General features: G+C 49.8%; 1 protein-coding gene across 1 annotated transcript in view; it reads left to right on the top strand.

Moving 5' to 3' along the window:
• Positions 1-17,857, top strand: part of SMC6 (structural maintenance of chromosomes 6) — a 413,908-nt gene that overhangs the window by 119,060 nt on the left and 276,991 nt on the right. The window contains 2 exon segments of the mRNA XM_030198844.1: positions 17,057-17,176; positions 17,267-17,365. Of these exon segments, the coding sequence (XP_030054704.1) occupies positions 17,057-17,176; positions 17,267-17,365 (219 nt within the window).

The following is a 17,857-nucleotide window of genomic DNA, read 5'->3' on the forward strand; positions in this document are numbered from 1 at the left end:
TTGTTGGGCCACATGGCTTCCACAGTGTACATTACATCCACAACACGTCTTCACATCAGATCATCTCAATGGATCCAGGCTTCTCAATGGTATCAAGCAATGGGGAGTCTAGAAGATATCATCCAAGTGCCCCCAGAGCTTGTATGCTCAGTGGTGGACAATTCAATCCATTTCTTCCATTCCAAATTCCTCAGCCACAAAAAGTGCTGATGATGGATACATCTGTCCTGGAATGTGGAGCTCATGTAGATGGACTTCACAGTTAAGGTGCTTGGTCTTCCTAGTAAACGAATCTTCAGATCAATCTCCTGGAACTTTGAGCTATCTGGAACTTCTAAAGGCTTTTGGCTATCTCACTAAATTGCTGTCATCCAAACAGACAATTGGGTTGCAATATAATTACACCAGCAAGCAGGGGGACACTGGATCACACCTTCTGTGTCAGGAGACTGTCCGGATGTGACATTGGGCTCGCCAACATGGCATGTTCCTTCGAGCCAGTTATCTGACGGGTACAAACAATACCCTGGCTGACAGGCTGAGCAAGACAATGCAACCGCACGAGTGGTCTCTCAATGTGGACATAGCCCGTAAGATCTTACGAGAGTAGTGCACCCCTCTGTTGATCTTTTTGCCACCAGAGAGGAGACTATCTCCACCGGAGAGCCTTTCCTTTTCTTCTTTTGTCCAGGAAATGGCTACGGCTATTCCCTTCCCTGTGGAGGTTGAGGATGAGCCCGGGACTGAGATGCTCGAAGTCCTGGACTATTCTTCTCCATCTAAAGAGGCTGTAACAGTTCCTTTGCATAAGGTACTGAAGGAAGTCCTTATGCAAAACTGGTTGGCCCCTCTGTCTGGCCCTATGGTCCCGAAGAAAGCTGAATCCCAGTATCGGATCCACGGTGAACCTGGATTGATGAGGTCTCAGTTACCCCACAATTCTATGGTGGTGGACTCCGCCCTCAAAAGAGCTAGGAGTACTAGAGACTATGCTTCAGCGCCCCCAGGCATAGAAGCTAGGACTCTTGATTCTTTTGGGAGGAAGACGTATCAGGCCGCTATTCTCGCTGCCAAGATTCAGTCATACCAGCTCTTCACGAGCGTTCACTTGCGGGACTCGATAAAGCAACTGTCGAGCTTGGTTGATGTACTCCCTTTGGAGCTGACTGAGCCCTTTCGCCAAGTGGCCAGGCAGCAGAAGGTGTGTCGAAAATTCCTGGCCAGGGGTACATTCAACACTTTTGATGTAGCATCCAGGATCGTTGCTCAGGGTATAGTGATGCACAGACTCATGGCTGCGTGTCTCTGACCTGGATCATTCTGTCCAGCAGCAAATGTCAGATGTTCCTTGCCATGGGGACAACCTTTTTGGTGAAAAAAGTAGAGGATCTTGTTGATCAGATCAAGAAGCATAATGATGCTATGGATTCTCCCACCGGGTGCCTTCTGCTACAACCTCTTCATCTAGGAGGTATTTGGGGGAAGAAGAGTGCTCCCTATTCCTATCCAAGCTGTAACTACACTCCTGCTTCTCTGCAGCCTGCCCAGGCTCATCCCCAGCGCACTCGTTCTCGTCAACAACATGCATCTAAGGCCCATTCTACTCCCCAGCAAATGCAGGGGGTGGGCTTTTGGCTGGTTCCAGCTAAGCATAGTCTCAATAAAAGTGTCTGTACCAGACAATTTACCAGTTGGAGTGAGGTTAATATTTTTTCAGCAAAGGTGGCCTCTTATACCCTCCAACAAGTGGGTTCTTCAAATAGTCCGGTTAGGATACACCCTCAATCTGGAATCCAAACCTCCAAATTGCCCATCGGGAGTTCATTCATACAGTTCCTAGCACAAACAGGTACTTGCAGAGGAACTCTCTGCCCTTCTAAAGGCCCAAGCGGTCGAACCCGTTCCACCAGGGGAAGGAGGACTGGGATTCTATTCCAGGTACTTCCTTGTGCAAAAGAAAACAGGAGGGATGTGTCCCATCCTAGACCTAAGGGCCCTGAACAAATTCCTAATCCGAGAAAAGTTCGGGATGGTTTCCCTGGGCACCCTTCTTCCCATGATTCAAGAGAATGATTGGCTATGCTCTCTGGACTTAAAGGATGCTTACACACACATCTCAATACTTCCAGCTGAAAGGAAGTATCTTCGGTTTCAGCTGGGAACTCAGCACTTTCAGTACTGTGTATTGCCTTTTGGTCTGGCGTCTGCGCCCAGAGTGTTTACAAAGTGTCTAGCGGTAGTTACAGCGTCACTATGCAGACTAGGAGTGCATGTGTTCCCTTATCTCGACGATTGGCTGGTGAAGAGCGCCACGGAGGCAGGTGCTCTACAGTCCATCCGAATGACTATTCAGGTGCTGGAGCTACTGGACTTCGTGATCAATTACTCCAAGTCCCATCTCACCCCAGTACAAAAGTTGGAATTCGTTGGAGCTCTGTTGAACACAAGGACAGCTCGAGCTCATCTTCCCGAGGCAAAGGCAGATATCCTCCTGTCCCTGGTGTCCATGGTTTGAGCTTCTCAACAGATCACGTCTCGGCAGATGTTGAGACTTCTGGGGCACATGGCCTCCACAGTTCACGTGACTCATAGCACGCCTGCACATGAGATCAGCTCAATGGACCCTAGCTTCCCAGTGGTATCAAGCTGCGGGGGATCTAGAGGATTGTCATGATTCTCCCGGTACTTCTAGATTAGTGAGCCCTTAGGCCACTGCCGAGGAACGGCAGCGGCAGGAGAATCACCCGAACACAGGACAGGCAGAACAGACCTCCCGGCACCCCGGGTCGGAACTCTCAGACAAAGGCTGCCACCAACTGGACTGGAAATAGCCCAAACTTCACCTGCACTTAACCACCGGTCCTCAGGGGTTGAGCCCCAGAGTGCGGGCGATCGGCAGGACTTACTGGACAGGGCAGGAGAGCAGAACTGCAGGGACCAGCAGGATAAAGGAACCAGGAACCCAGCTGGAGCAGGGCCGGCAGCAGAGCAAGCCAGGAGACAAGCCGGGTCTGGGCAGGCAATAGACAGAGTAAGTCAGTAAACAAGCAGAGTCAAAACCTAAATCAGGAAAACACTCAGCAGCACTGCAAACGACTTCCACCAAAGGAAACTCCTCTGAGGACCTCTGTTGCAAGGCAACTAGGAACCTTACCAGGTGGTTAATAAAGGCAGGTCACAAGGGAGTTCACAAGGTACGGGTACTGCTTGGTTCCAAAAAACTCCAAAAACAATCTGGAGGACTGGAAGATCCGGACCGGACCAGCATATCTTCTGGAACACGGGAAACGGTAAACTAGCAATTCGCAGCAGTCCCTGGGTCTAACCCCTGGGGCCTGAGGTGACTGCGAGCCAGGAACCTGGACACAACAGTGACAAGGATATAATTCAACTGCCCACCGACTTTCGGAATTCCCTACAGTGGTGGACGATTCGATCCAATTTGATCTTGGGATGTCCCATTCCAAATTCCTCAGCCACAAAAAGTGCTGACGACAGAAGCATGCCTCCTGGAGTGGGGAGCTCATGTAGATGGGCTTCACACTCAAGGAGCCTGGTCCTTTCAGGAAAAAGGTCTTCAGATCAATCTCCTGGAATTGCAAGCGATCTGGAACGCTCTAAAGGCTTTCCGAGATTGGCTGTCCAACCAAATGACTTTGATTCAAACAGACAATCAGGTTGCCATGTTTTACACCAACAAGCAGGGGGGCACCGGATCTCGCCCTCTGTGTCAGGAAGCCATCCAGATGTGGCTTTGGGCTCGCCGTCACAGAATGATTCTCCAAGCCACTTATCTGGCAGGCGTAAACAACAGTCTGACAGGCTGAGCAGGATAATGCAAACTCACGAGTGGTCACTGAACATGGGTGTCGCCCGCAAGATCTTCCGAGTGTGGGGTATCCCCTCAGTGGATCATTTTGCCACTCAGATCAATCACAAGGTCCCTCAGTTCTGTTCTAGGCTTCAGGCCCATGACAGAGTAGTGTCAGATGCCTTTATCCTGCATTGGGGAACAGGCCTTCTGTATGCCTATCCTCCCATACCTCTAGTAGGAAAGACTTTGCTGAAACTCAAGCAAGACCAGGGAACAATGATTCTCATTGCTCCCCTCTGGCCACGCCAGATTTGGTTCCCTCTTCTTCTCGAGTTGTCCTCCGAGGACCCGTGGAGATTGGAGTGTTTTCCGACCTTCATCACCCAGAACGAGGGGTCGCTTCTACATCCCAACCTGAAGTCTCTGGCTCTCACGGCCTGGATGTTGAGAGCTTAGAATTCGCCTCCTTGGGTCTTTCAGAGGGTGTCTCCCGAGTCTTGCTTCCAGGAAAGATTCTGCGAAAAAGTGTTACTCTTTCAAATGGAGGAGGTTTGCCGTCTGGTGTGACACAAGGCCCTACATCCTCTCTCTTGTCCTACGCAGGCCCTGCTTGAATATTTTCTACACTTATAAGAGTCTGGTCTCAAGACCAACTCCATAAGAGTTCACCTTAGTGCGATTAGTGCTTATCATCACTGTGTAGAGAGTAAGCCTATCTCTGGACAGCCTTTAGTTGATCGCTTTATGAGAGGTTAGCTTTTGTCAAAGCCCCTGGTCGAACCTCCACCAGTGTCATGGGATTTCAACGTTGTTCTCACCCAGCTGATGAAAGCTCCTTTTGAGCCACTGAATTCCTGCCATCTGAAGTACTTGGCCTGGAAGGTCTTTTTATTGTTGGCTGTTACTTCAGCTCGTAAGGTCAGTGAGCATCAGGCCTTAGTAGTAAATGCACCTTAGATCAGGTTTCATCACAACAGAGTAGTCCTCCGCTCACACCCTAAGTTCCTGCCAAAGGTGGTGTCGGAGTTCCATCTGAACCAGTCAATTGTCTTGCCAACATTCTTTCCCCGTCCTCATACCTATGCTGGCGAAAGCAGTTTGCATACCTTAAACTGCAAGAGAGCATTGGCCTTCTACGTTAAGCAGATGAAGCCCTTCAGACAGTCCGCCCAGTTGTTTGTTTCTTTCGACCCCAACAGGACGGGAGTCGCCATCGGAAAATGCACAATCTCCAGTTGGGTAGCAGATTGCATTTCCTTCACTTATGCCCAAGCTGGGCTGACTCTGGAGGGCCTTGTCATGGCTCATAATGTTAGAGCCATGGCTGCGTCAGTGGCTCACTTAAAGTCAGCCTCCATTGAGGAGATTTGCAAGGCTGCAACGTGGTCATCAATCCACACATTCACATCTCATTACTGCCTTCAGCAGGATACCCGACGCGACAGTCAATTTGGGCAGTCAGGGCTGCAGAATCTGTTCGGGGTTTAGAATCCAACTCCACCCCTTCCCCCCCCCCCCCCCCCCCCCCCCCCCCCGATCCATTTTTTGTTCTGTTCCAGGCTGCACTCTCATTTAGTTGTTTATAGTTTCAGGTCAATCTATGTTATGTCCTCGCTGTTGCAAGGCCCAATTGACCAATGCTCATTGTTTTGAGTGAGCCTGGTTGCTAGGGATTCCCCACATGTGAGAACAAGCAGCCTGCTTGTCCTCGGAGAAAGCGAAGATACTTCCCTGTAGCAGGTATTCTCCGAGGACAGTAGGCTGATTGTTCTCACATACCCACCCACCTCCCCTTTGGAGTTGTTACTAGTTTGTTGTATGCTTTTTGATTTAACTAAGGAGCACGTTCGCCTATGTGTGGTCTGCGTGATTCACACGCCAGAAGACTCTGGGCAAAACTTTTTATTTTTGCTATAAAAATTTGCCGTTTCCTGGGCTGACGCAGACAATGACCCACATGTGAGAACAATCAGCCTGCTGTCCTCGGAGAATACCTGCTACAGGTAAGTATTTTCACTATTTCCACTGTGTCTTTTTTAAGATGTGTTGACTCAAATTGCACATAGTATTCGAGGTGCGGTCATACCATGGAGTTATATAAAGGCATTACAATGTCTTTATTTTGTTTGAAGGAGATAGGTTGAGAAGTTCAGGTCGTTATTATTTAGCGAAGGGCTGCTTTAGAGAGGCTTGGGAGTATGATCTGGAGAAATCAGTGTTGGAGGGGGGGGGAAGGGGAGAAAAGGAGCTTCTCAAAGTAGGTTCCTTTCCAGAGGCCAATCTTTTTGAGGCAGTTGAGAAGGGAGCATGAAGGAGGTGAGGAAATAAGACTGTGTGTCTAATGTGTTTTTGGGGCCAGTTTTGCCAGTAGGAGGTTTTTACTAGAGAGAGGCCCAGAGTATTCAAACCAGTGGTTCCTTTAGGTTTTCCATGAGGGTTATGCTTGTAAGTTAATTTAATTTTAATGCAGATAATAAAACTGTTGAGTTGTAGGTCAGTGGTAAAGCTTGATGGTTTTGGGTTTGTCCCTTTTACATAAACCATTTGGAGCTTCGGGTTGAAACAGCCCCACACCCACACATAGCATCTACCAGCACTCACCAATAAGCTACGAGGAGGAGGAGCTGGAGTTATAGGTCAATGGTAAAGCTTGATGGTTTTGGGTTTGTCCCTTTTACATAAACCATTTGGAGCTTTGGGTTGAAACAGCCCCACACCCACACATAGCATCTACCAGCACTCACCAATAAGCTACGAGGAGGAGGAGCTGTAGTAGGAGTTACACTGACATAATGAGATCTTGTGTAACTCCTACTACAGCTCCTCCTCCTCGTAGCTTATTGGTGAGTGCTGGTAGATGCTATGTGTGGGTGTGGGGCTGGAAAAAAAAATCTACGGATGGTGTGTGGGTGCAGGGGCGCCTGGAAAAAATCTGGATGATATATGGGGGGGGGGGGGGGGCTGGAAAAAAATTATGGATGGTGTGTGGGTGCAGGGGGGCTGGAAAAAAATTATGGATAGTGTATGGGTACAGGGGAGGCGGGGAAAATAATTATGGTTGGCGTGGGTGCAGGGGGGCTGGAAAAGAAAACTATGGATGGTGTGTTGTAGGTGCAGGGGAGGCTGAAATAAATATGGATGGCATAGGTGCGGGGTCTGGAAAAAAACTATGAATGGTATGTGGGTGTACAGGGTGCTGGAATAAAATTGATGTGGGTGCAGGGGGGGTGAAGAAATAAACTGTGAATGGTGTGAGTGCAGGGGGGACTGGAAAAAACTATGGATGATGTGTGAGGTCAGGGAAGGCTGGAAAAAAACTATTGATGGTGTGTGGGTGCAGGAAAGGCTGGAGGAAAAAACTGTGGAGGGGTTGTGGGTACAGGGGAGGCTGGGGAAAAATGGATGTTGTGTGTGTACAGGGGGCTGTAATATTGGTTAAATTATGACAAACTTACTGAATTTGCAAATTTTGTATGCAGAATTTTGCAGAATTTGCAAATTTTGTTCACAGAATTTCTTGACCTTTTTTTGGCGTAGAATTTCAGCAGTAGTAAAGGGCTTATCCATTGGAAACCGTATAAACACTGTAACATTGCTATTCATGACCCTGATAGAATTGTCAAACATAGAGCTGTGATCACCTGAGACATTACCATTTATACTAATAAGCTTGAAGTATGAAAACTGAACATGGCAGTAAAGGAGAAAAGCAGAAGAGCTGCATTACTAATAGAAATATTGGTGCCAAGTGACGATTGTCCTACATACAGAAAATGAAGATTCTCCAGTAACAAAAAAATGTAATTAAATATGAAGAAAATGTGGCAGAAAGCTACTGAAATTCTCCCAGTTGTTTTAGGTATTTAAAAGCATTTCCAGGTGCACCATGTTTTGTTGCCTGAACATATTACTTCAGGAGCTCCAAAAGGAAACTCTTTGGCACAGTGCAAGTGTTGAGACTGGCACTAACAGTAAATCTAAAAGTTTGAGGTCATTACCAATTAGAGAGCTGCACGGTTTCCGTCCCCGCGGGAATCCCGCGGAACCCGCGGGATTCCCGCGGGGATGGAACCAGTCCTGCGGGGTTCCCGCGGGGACGGAGGCAGTTCCTGCGGGGTTCCCGCGGGGATGGACCCAGTTCTGTGGGCTTCCCGTGAAAGTGTAAGCTGCATCTGCACCAGCCTCTCATCTACCGAATACCAATTTATTTGAGTGCTGTCTCCTCCTCCTCCTCTTCTTCCTTGCTTTAACAGCATAAATGTGGAAAGTCTTCCATTAAGGAGGTGGTAGAGTCACAAATGATGACGGAATTCAAAAAGGCGTGGGATGAACACAGAGGATCTCTAATTAGAAAATGGAAGTTATATAAAACCTAACCTTAAATGGCTGCATGTGTGTGGATATGTCAAGTGACACTTAGATGGTGACTCTGGCTGTGATGAACTAGAGCTGATACCTGGCAGATTTGTATGGTCTCTGTCTCATACATGGCAATCTGGTGTAGGATGGGCTGGAAAGGGCTTAGACAGCAACTTCAGTGGCTGGAACATGAGGACAGTGCTGGACAGACTTTTACGGTCTGTGTCCCACAAATGAGAACATGAATAGGCTGGAGTGGGCTTCGATGGCAACTCCAGCAGTTGGAACATAAGGATGGGGCCAGATAGACTTCTGTGGTCTTTGTTCCAGAAACACGAAAGAAAAACCATAATCAAGTATATAATATCACATTCGTTGATTTAATGATGAATTGATCATGAGTATGACTATTGGGCAGAGTGGATGGACCGTTCAGGTCTATTTGCTGTCACTTACTATGTTACTATTAATCCTCTTTGCTCCCAGGCTGGTGCACAGACCTCAGCTGTGACACAGGCACGAGAATCAGATGTCACCTGACCTACTGGCGCGTGCATGTGGCGGCCTCTCAGCACACACTGCCAGTGAATCAGAGACAAATCTTACATGTGCGCACCAGAGTTCCAAGTTCCAACTTCCGTTCCTTCCTTGCCTACAGTGCTGTGGCTCAAATCCAGAAAGAGACTGAGGGAGCTGACTGGAACTTTCTTTTATGTACTATTAAATTCTTACGGGGATGGGTGGGGATGGGTTAAATTCTTGCGGGGATGGGTGGGGACGGGTTGGGATGGTTTACATTTTTGCGGGGATGGGTGGGGATGGGTAAGATTCCAGTGGGGATGGGTGGGGACGGGTAAGATTCCAGCAGGGACGGGCGGGGATGGGTAAGATTTCTGTCCCCATGCAACTCTCTATTACCAATATACCTTGTAATGTATGTGCAAAACTAACCTATTGGAAGACGTAACCCAAAGACAAGCTACAGACTCTTAACAAGCGTAATTATTTGCTAATGAGCTTTTTAGTTAATCATCTTATTAGCCCTACATTATCTGATTTTTTTTTTTTTTTAGTTCTTTTCTGACTTTTAAATTTAGGACTGTAACCAGCTTAATTTCGAAGGAGATCGCCGGCCATCTTCCGACACAAATCAGGAGATTGCCGACCATCTCCTAAAGCCAGCCAAATCAGTATAATCGAAAACCAATTTCCATATCATCAAGCTGATCAATCCATAGACTGGTGGGTAGTGTCCATCTACCAGCAGGTGGAGATAGAGAGCAAAGCTTTTGCCTCCCTATATGTGGTCATGTGCTGCCGGAAACTCCTCAGTATGTTCTCTATCACAGCAGGTGGTGGTCACACACAGCAGCAGCTCTGGCTAGGTCTCCAAGCCTAATTTTTAGGTTTTGTTGAGTACCTGGGGTTGAGGGCTCTTCTTGAGCAAGTGCAAACCTGGTGGCGCCAGGTCCCTCCTTTTCTCCCCCCCCTCCCGCTGGCTCCGTTAAAAAAAAAAAAAAAAAATTTTGGACATCCTTAAGGGCGTTTATTTCGACGTTTATTTAAACGTTTATTGCAGCTACTCACTGGGACACCAGGTCGTTACAGCTCGGAGCGAGAAGCAGGTAATTTTACCTTTTTATAGCGGGCAGGGGGTTCCCCGATTGATCTCCACGTGGCCTATGGCATCGGAGGGCGAAGGTGCGAAGAATCGCTCCCCGGACCGCGTGTGCGCTTCTAGCGGGGATGCGGGGGTTTTAAAGTCTGATTCGCCCTTGTCGGGTGTCAGTTTGGAGGCCGGTCAGTGTCCCGGGTCTTCCTCCGGTGCGGCGGTTTTTCCCGCCATAAACGCCCATCCCCCGCTGCTCGCCTCCGCCATCTTGGCCGGCCACTCTGCTCGGACGGCTTCTTCTTGGGCCGCCCTTGAGCTGGGAGACGTTCATGCCATGGCCGCCCTTGATTTGGGCGACGGCAAAAAAGCGGCGAAAGTTAAGCGCCGTTCTTCCCGCGCGGCTCCTTCGCGGAGTGTCGCGCCGGACGCCATCTTGGATGCGCAGCACGTTTCTCCCCCCGCTCTTGCGAGCGCCGGTTGAGGGTGCTTCTAGGGCTGTGGCCCAGGCTGCTGAAATACACAGTCTGGGGGGTTTCTCCCCCGAGTTTATTTTGCTGCTGCATCAGGCCTTCCTTATGCAGAACGCTGCCCCTTCTCCCTTGTCCGATAAAGGGGTTGAGGCCCCCGGAAGTAAACGCCCTCGGGTGGATTCCCAGGCCTTAGAGGACTTTGTCTCCTCTGATGTAGATGAGGGCAGCGTGTCTGAGTTCTCCCAACGGTCCTTTGCGGATTCCTTGGAGGAGACGGATTCCCGCTCGGATGGAGCGGATGACCCCTCTGCAGCGCGGATCTTTCGCTCAGAGGATATGCCCAACCTGTTACTGCAGGCCATGAGCATTTTGAAGATTTCCTCTCCAGAGGACGTCTCTCCCTCAGCCCCTGTTGGCTCAGCCATTATGCTGGGGACTAAGCGCCCGCCTAGAACCTTCCACGTGCATGATGCCATGCACACCTTAATTTCGGCTCAGTGGGATGTCCCGGAAGCGAGCCTCAAAGTGGCTAGGGCTATGTCCCGCCTCTATCCTTTGCCTGAAAGTGAACGGGAAGCCTTTCTTTGGCCTATCGTGGATTCTTTAATCACTGCGGTGACTAAGAAAATGGTGTTGCCGGTGGAAGGTGGCACGGCCCTAAAGGACGCCCAAGACAGAAGATTGGAGGCGGCCTTAAGGTCGTCCTTCGAGGCGGCTGCCTTAAGTTTGCAGGCCTCGGTTTGCGGCTCCTATGTGGCCAGGGCGTGCCTGATGATTGTGCAGCGGGCTTCCCCCTCGGATCCTTCCTTGAGGGCTGATTGGCCGGCCCTGGAATCGGGCTTGGCTTATTTGGCAGACTTACTGTATGATGTCTTGAGAGCCTCGGCTAAAGGTATGGCTCAGACAGTCTCTGCGCGGCAGTGGCTTTGGCTGAAACATTGGTCTGCGGACCACGCCTCTAAGTCCCACCTGGCTAAGTTGCCTTTTAAAGGCAAGCTGCTCTTTGGGGTCGAGCTGGACAAGATTGTGACCGATCTCGGCACGTCTAAGGGCAAGAGGTTACCAGAGGTCAGGGCTCGGGCCAGTGCTCGCCCCGGTATCTCCAGAGGACGGTTTCAGGAAGCCCGTCGGTACCGCCCGGGCAAGTCGGGCTCCTCTGCCCCCTCTTCCTTCAAGAGGAATTTCTCCCCCAAGCAGCATTCCTTTCGCAGAGACCGCCGTCCCGGAGGTCCTCCCCCAGGGTCTCGTACCCAATGACAGGGTCCTGGTCCATGGCCCAGTGCAGATTGGAGCACGCCTGTCCTCGTTTCTGGGCGAGTGGACCAGAGTAACTTCAGACGCTTGGGTGCTGGAAGTCATCAGAGACGGCTACAAGCTAGAGTTCTGCCGACCCTTAAGAGACGGGTTTGTACTCTCTCCCTGCAAGTCTCCGGTCAAAGCTGTGGCAGTGCAGCAGACCTTGGACAATCTGATCCGCCTGGGTGCGGTCGTTACGGTGCCAGAAAATCAGCTTGGCAAGGAACGTTACTCCATTTACTTTGTGGTACCAAAGAAAGGAGGTTCTGTACGGCCTATCCTCTACCTCAAAAGGGTCAATCGGGCCTTGAAAGTTCGGCACTTTCGCATGGAGACTCTCCGCTCTGTTATAGCGGCAGTGAAGGCAGGGGAGTTCCTGGCATCCTTGGACATCAAGGAAGCGTACTTGCATATTCCCATCTGGCCTCCTCATCAACGCTTTCTGCGTTTTGCAGTCCTGGGCCGACACTTCCAGTTCAGAGCCCTCCCGTTCGGGTTGGCTACTGCTCCGCGGACCTTCTCCAAAGTAATGGTGGTCATCGCGGCCTTCCTGCGAAAGGAAGGAGTACAAGTCCATCCTTATCTGGACGACTGGTTGATCCGAGCCCCCTCTTATGCAGAGTGCGGCAAAGCTGTGGACCGGGTGATTGCTCTTTTGAGCTCCCTGGGGTGGATCATCAACTGGGAGAAAAGCCAGCTGCGCCCGACTCAGTCCCTGGAGTATCTGGGAGTTCGATTCGACACCCAAGTGGGCAGAGTGTTCCTGCCGGACAATCGGATTGTCAAACTTCAGGCTCAGGTGGACCAGTTCCTAGTAGCCTCTCCGCTTCGGGCTTGGGACTATGTGCAGCTGTTGGGCTCTATGACGGCCACGATGGATGTAGTGCCCTGGGCCAGGGCTCATATGAGACCACTACAACACTCTCTGCTGCAGCGCTGGACTCCGGTGTCGGAGGATTATGCTGTGCGCCTTCCCTTGGACCCAGCAGTGCGCAAGGCGCTGAGCTGGTGGCTGAAGACAGACAAGTTGTCTGCAGGAATGCCTCTTGTGACCTCGGAGTGGATTGTCGTCACGACGGATGCCTCTTTGACGGGCTGGGGAGCCCACTGCATGGGAAGGACAGCGCAGGGGCTCTGGTCTCCTGCAGAGGCAAAGTGGTCTATCAACCTCCTGGAACTCAGAGCCATTCGGTTGGCGCTTGTGGAGTTCCTCCCGGTACTGGCGTTGAAGCCAGTACGGGTCCTGTCGGACAATGCCACGGCTGTGGCCTATGTCAACCGCCAGGGAGGTACCAAGAGCGCCCCTCTAGCCAAGGAAGCCATGAATCTATGCCAGTGGGCGGAAGCAAACCTGGAACAGCTGTCAGCGGCCCACATTGCCGGAGTCATGAATGTCAAGGCGGACTTTCTCAGTCGCCATACCTTGGATCCCGGAGAGTGGCAGTTATCGGCTCAGGCGTTCTTGGACATCACAAAGTGCTGGGGCCAGCCGAGCCTAGATCTGATGGCGTCATCGGCCAATTGCCAATTGCCAAGTGCCGCGCTTTTTCAGCAGAGGACGGGACCCTCGATCTCTAGGAGTAGATGCTCTTCTCCAACAGTGGCCGACACAAGAGCTTCTCTATGTGTTCCCGCCCTAGGCCATGTTGGGCAGGGTACTAGACCAGGTGGCAAAGCATCCGGGCCGGATAATCCTGATGGGTCCGGACTGGCCCAGACGTCCCTGGTATGCGGACTTGATCAGGCTGTCAGTGGACGACCCTCTGCGGCTGCCAGTGGAGCAGGGCCTGTTGCATCAGGGTCCCGTGGTGATGGAGGATCCCTCCCCCTTTGGTCTTACGGCCTGGCTATTGAGCGGCAGCGTCTGAGGAAGAAGGGCTTCTCAGACAAGGTCATCGCCACTATGCTGAGAGCGAGGAAGCGCTCTACTTCTACTGCTTACGCCAGGGTTTGGCGTACCTTTGCAGCGTGGTGTGAAGCAGGCTCACTTTCTCCCTTCACTGCTCCAATTTCTTCAGTGCTGGCGTTCCTGCAAGAAGGTCTGGAGAAAGGCCTGTCGCTCAGTTCCCTTAAAGTCCAGGTGGCGGCTCTGGCTTGCTTCAGGGGCCGCCTGAAGGGTGCTTCCCTGGCTTCGCAGCCAGATGTGGTACGTTTTCTCAAGGGAGTTAATCACCTGCGCCCTCCTCTGCACTCAGTGGTGCCTGCGTGGAATCTCAACCTGGTGCTAAGAGCCTTGCAGAAGCCGCCTTTTGAACCCTTGTCGAGGGCATCTCTGAAAGACCTGACGTTGAAAGCAGTCTTTTTGGTGGCTATCACTTCAGCCAGAAGAGTTTCCGAGCTCCAGGCACTCTCATGTCGAGAGCCTTTTCTGCAGTTCACTGAGGCAGGAGTGACTATTCGCACAGTGCCTTCCTTCCTGCCCAAGATTGTTTCTCGCTTCCATGTGAATCAGCAGCTCTGTCTCCCTTCCTTTCGTAGGGAGGACTACCCAGAGGAATACTCTGCTCTCAAATTTCTGGATGTGAGACGAGGAGTCATCAGATACTTGGAAGTGACCAATGATTTCAGGAAATCGGATCATCTGTTTGTCCTGTTTGCAGGTTCTCGTAAGGATCTGCAGGCTGCTAAGCCTACAGTGGCAAGATGGGTCAAGGAAGCCATTGCAGCGGCTTATGTGGCCGCGGGGAAGGTGCCGCCTATCCAGCTGAAGGCTCACTCCACTAGAGCTCAGGCGGCCTCGATGGCAGAGGCCGGGTCCGTCTCCTTGGAAGAGATTTGCAAGGCGGCAACTTGGGCATACCTTCTCCAGGCATTACCGCTTGACTGTGGCTGCTCGGGCGGAGGCCCGGTTTGGAGCTTCAGTGTTGCGGTCAGGGATTTCTATGTCCCGCCCTGGGTGAGTACTGCTTCGGTACATCCCACCAGTCTATGGATTGATCAGCTTGATGATATGGAAGGTAAAATTATGTATCATACCTGATAATTTTCTTTCCATTAATCATAGCTGATCAATCCATAGCCCCTCCCAGATATCTGTACTGTTTATATTCTGGTTGCATTTCAGGTTCAAGTTTAGTCTTCAGTTCCTGTTCAGGAGGACTTCGTCTTCAAGTTTTTTCAATTGGATTCTTCAAGAGTTGAGACGAGTTTGTGTTACAGTGAGCTGCTGCATTCCTCTCCCCTCCGTTTTACGGGGCTGGATTGAGACATAAATTCTGCCGGCGCTCCCTCCCGCTTCGTGCGGCTGTAGGGCAGCTTTGTACCCCTCCCGCTTCGGCGGTGTTAGGGTCAGTCAGCTCCTCCCGCGGGTGCGGTTGCAGGATAAGCCAGATCCCCCCGCATCGGCGGGGTGGTGTCCCTCCCCCGCTCCACGGGGATGAGCTGGACGGATTCCCCTCCCCCACTTGTGTGGGGATGAGCTGGGTTAATTCCCCTCCCCCGTTTTGGCGGTGGGGAGCTGGGCAGAGTGTCCCTTTGTGGGTGTAATTCTCTAAGTGCTGAGTCCTGCGAATGGAGCTTTGATATCGACATACTGAGGAGTTTCCGGCAGCACATGACCACATATAGGGAGACAAAAGCTTTGCTCTCTATCTCCACCTGCTGGTAGATGGACACAACCCACCAGTCTATGGATTGATCAGCTATGATTAATGGAAAGAAAATTATCAGGTATGATACATAATTTTACCTTTGGCCGGCTCCAACTGCTTTCCGTTGCGGAGCTGGCTAAACTTCAAGGGGTAGTTCGGTAGGGTAGCGAATGCGGGACGGGGGCGTGCTTTGAGATGGCCGGCTTCACCCGATAATGGAAAAAAGAAAGCTGGCCTTCACGAGAATTTGGTCCACTTTATTTGGTCCCTTTTTTTTTTTTCAGGTCCAAGTCCCGAAAAAGTGCCCGAACTGACCAGATGACCACCGGAGGGAATCGGGGATCACCTCCCCTGACTCCCCCAGTGGTCACTAACCCCCTCCCACCCTCAAAAATCAACTTTAAAAACTTTTTTTGCCAGCCTCTATGCCAGCCTCAAATGTCATACTCAGGTCCATCGCAGCAGTATACAGGTCTCTGGAGCAGTTTTAGTGGGTGCAGTGGACTTCAGGCAGACCCAGACCCATGCCCCCCACCTGTTACACTTGTGGTGGATAATGGGAGCCCTCCGAAACCCACTGTACCCACATGTAGGTGCCCCCCTTCACCCCTTAGGGCTATGGTAGTGGTGTATAGTTGTGGGGAGTGGGTTTTGGGGGGGGTCTTGGGGGACTCAGCACCTGGGACCAGCTATGCACCTGGGACCAATTTGCAGTCCACTGTAGTGCCCCCTAGGGTGTCCAGTTGGTGTCCTGGCATGTGAGGGGGACCAGTGCACTACGAATCCTGGCCCCTCCCACGACCAAATGCCTTGGATTTGTTCGTTTTTGAGATGGCCGACTTCGGTTTTCATTATGGGCGAAAACCGAAGCCGGCCATCTCAAACCCGTCAATCTCAACATTTATGTCGAGATTTGGCCAGCCCCAACTGTATTATCGAAAAAAAAAGATGGCCGGCCATCTTTTTCGAAAATACGGTTGGCTCCGCCCCTTCACGGCGCCGTCCTCAGAGATGCGCGCCCTTAGAGATGGGCGTCCCCAGTCAAAAATGCTCCTCCACACCACCTTGACATGTTCATCAGAAAAGGTGATATAGTAAGCTCTGAGTAAGCATAATTATCTTGGCTCAGTGCCAGATAGAATAGTTGGCTAATATGCTGACCTGATGTACCAAATACAGACTACTACTTTATTGATTATGTAGCTTTAATCTGGCATGCATGACAAAATGAGAAGTTGATAAAATTCATTATAAGGGGTGGAAAATTATTTGTAAAAGTAGAATACAGGCCTGTGTTTTCAGATGCCAGGGTAAAAATATTTTCCAGCTTTTGTTATTTGCTCAGATACTATAAGGCTGGGAGAGAGAGGTGGTTGTGGTGAGCATGTTGGATTTTTATTTTGGGGTATCTTATGATTTCTCTCTGTCCTTCCTCTCCCAATTACCTCTCCTTTTTTGTCCATCTTCTGTTTAATACAATCAGGGAGCATTTCCATGCTACTGTGGCTCTTTAGGCCATATCCCTGCTCTCAGCCTCTGTGTTCATCAAATCCATTTCTGCCAGCAGTAGGTACCAATTTTTAGACGATCTTGTTTGTTAGATTACTGCCTGTCTAACATAACTCATTAGATACCAAAGTTTTTGATGGGTTAGTAAAAGGTCTACATTGGCCATTTACCAGTTTCAGCTATTTTATGGGATCATCTATTAATCGATTATTCTATTTATTTATTAGATCTTATTTCTTTATAATAAGTGAATTCTAGCACCATTGCGTAGGCAAATTCTTAAACTAATTGTACTGACAGTTCTCACAGCTTATTTTAATGGTGTATAGAAAAGATCAAAACAGACAAAAAGTATTGAATTTACAAAACTGAGTTATTTATTACTTATAAAATGTCTTTGTTCTAGCGTCTTGAAGAACTGAAGCAACACTGTTTGGAAAAAGAGAGACGCTTCCAAAGCATTACATGTTTAACCGAAATGAAAGATCAACTGGAAAGCCTTAAACATCAAATGGCTTGGGCAGTGGTAATGTTTGCTATTCATTTGATACTATCCGTTTATAATTTTCAAAATAACAGTAAGTAAAAGTGCATGCATTTTTTTTTCTTCTTTTAGGTTAATGAGCTTGAAAAACAGCTTAACCCTATCAGGGACCATCTTAATGTTGAGGAAAGCCGTACTGTGAAGTTTGATCAAAAAGTAGAGGAATGGCAGGTATGTGTACTTTTTTTTTTTTTTTTTTACTATTAGGTGATAAGAATGTTTGTTTATTTTGTGGTGTAGTTAGCAACATGGCCTACAATTAAGATTACTACTACTACTACTTATCATTTCTAAAGCGCTACTAGACGTACGCAGCGCTGTACACTTGAACATGTAGAGACAGTCCCTGCTCGACAGAGCTTACAATCTAATTAGGACAGACAGAACAAACAAGAGATAAGGGAATATTAAAGTGAGGATGATAAAATAAGGGTTCTGAACAAAGTGAATAAAGGTTAGGAGTTAAAAGCAACATCAAAAAGGTGGGCTTTTAACTTAGATTTGAAGACGGCCAGAGATGGAGCTTGACGTACCGGCTCAGGAAGTCTATTCCAGGCATATGGTGCAGCAAGATAAAAAGAACGGAGTCTGGAGTTAGCAGTGGAGGAGAAGGGTGCAGATAAGAGAGATTTACCCAGTGAACGGAGTTCCCGGGGAGGAATG

Source organism: Microcaecilia unicolor, chromosome 3 (assembly GCF_901765095.1).
Source record: "Microcaecilia unicolor chromosome 3, aMicUni1.1, whole genome shotgun sequence".
Classification (NCBI taxonomy): Eukaryota; Metazoa; Chordata; class Amphibia; order Gymnophiona; family Siphonopidae; genus Microcaecilia; species Microcaecilia unicolor.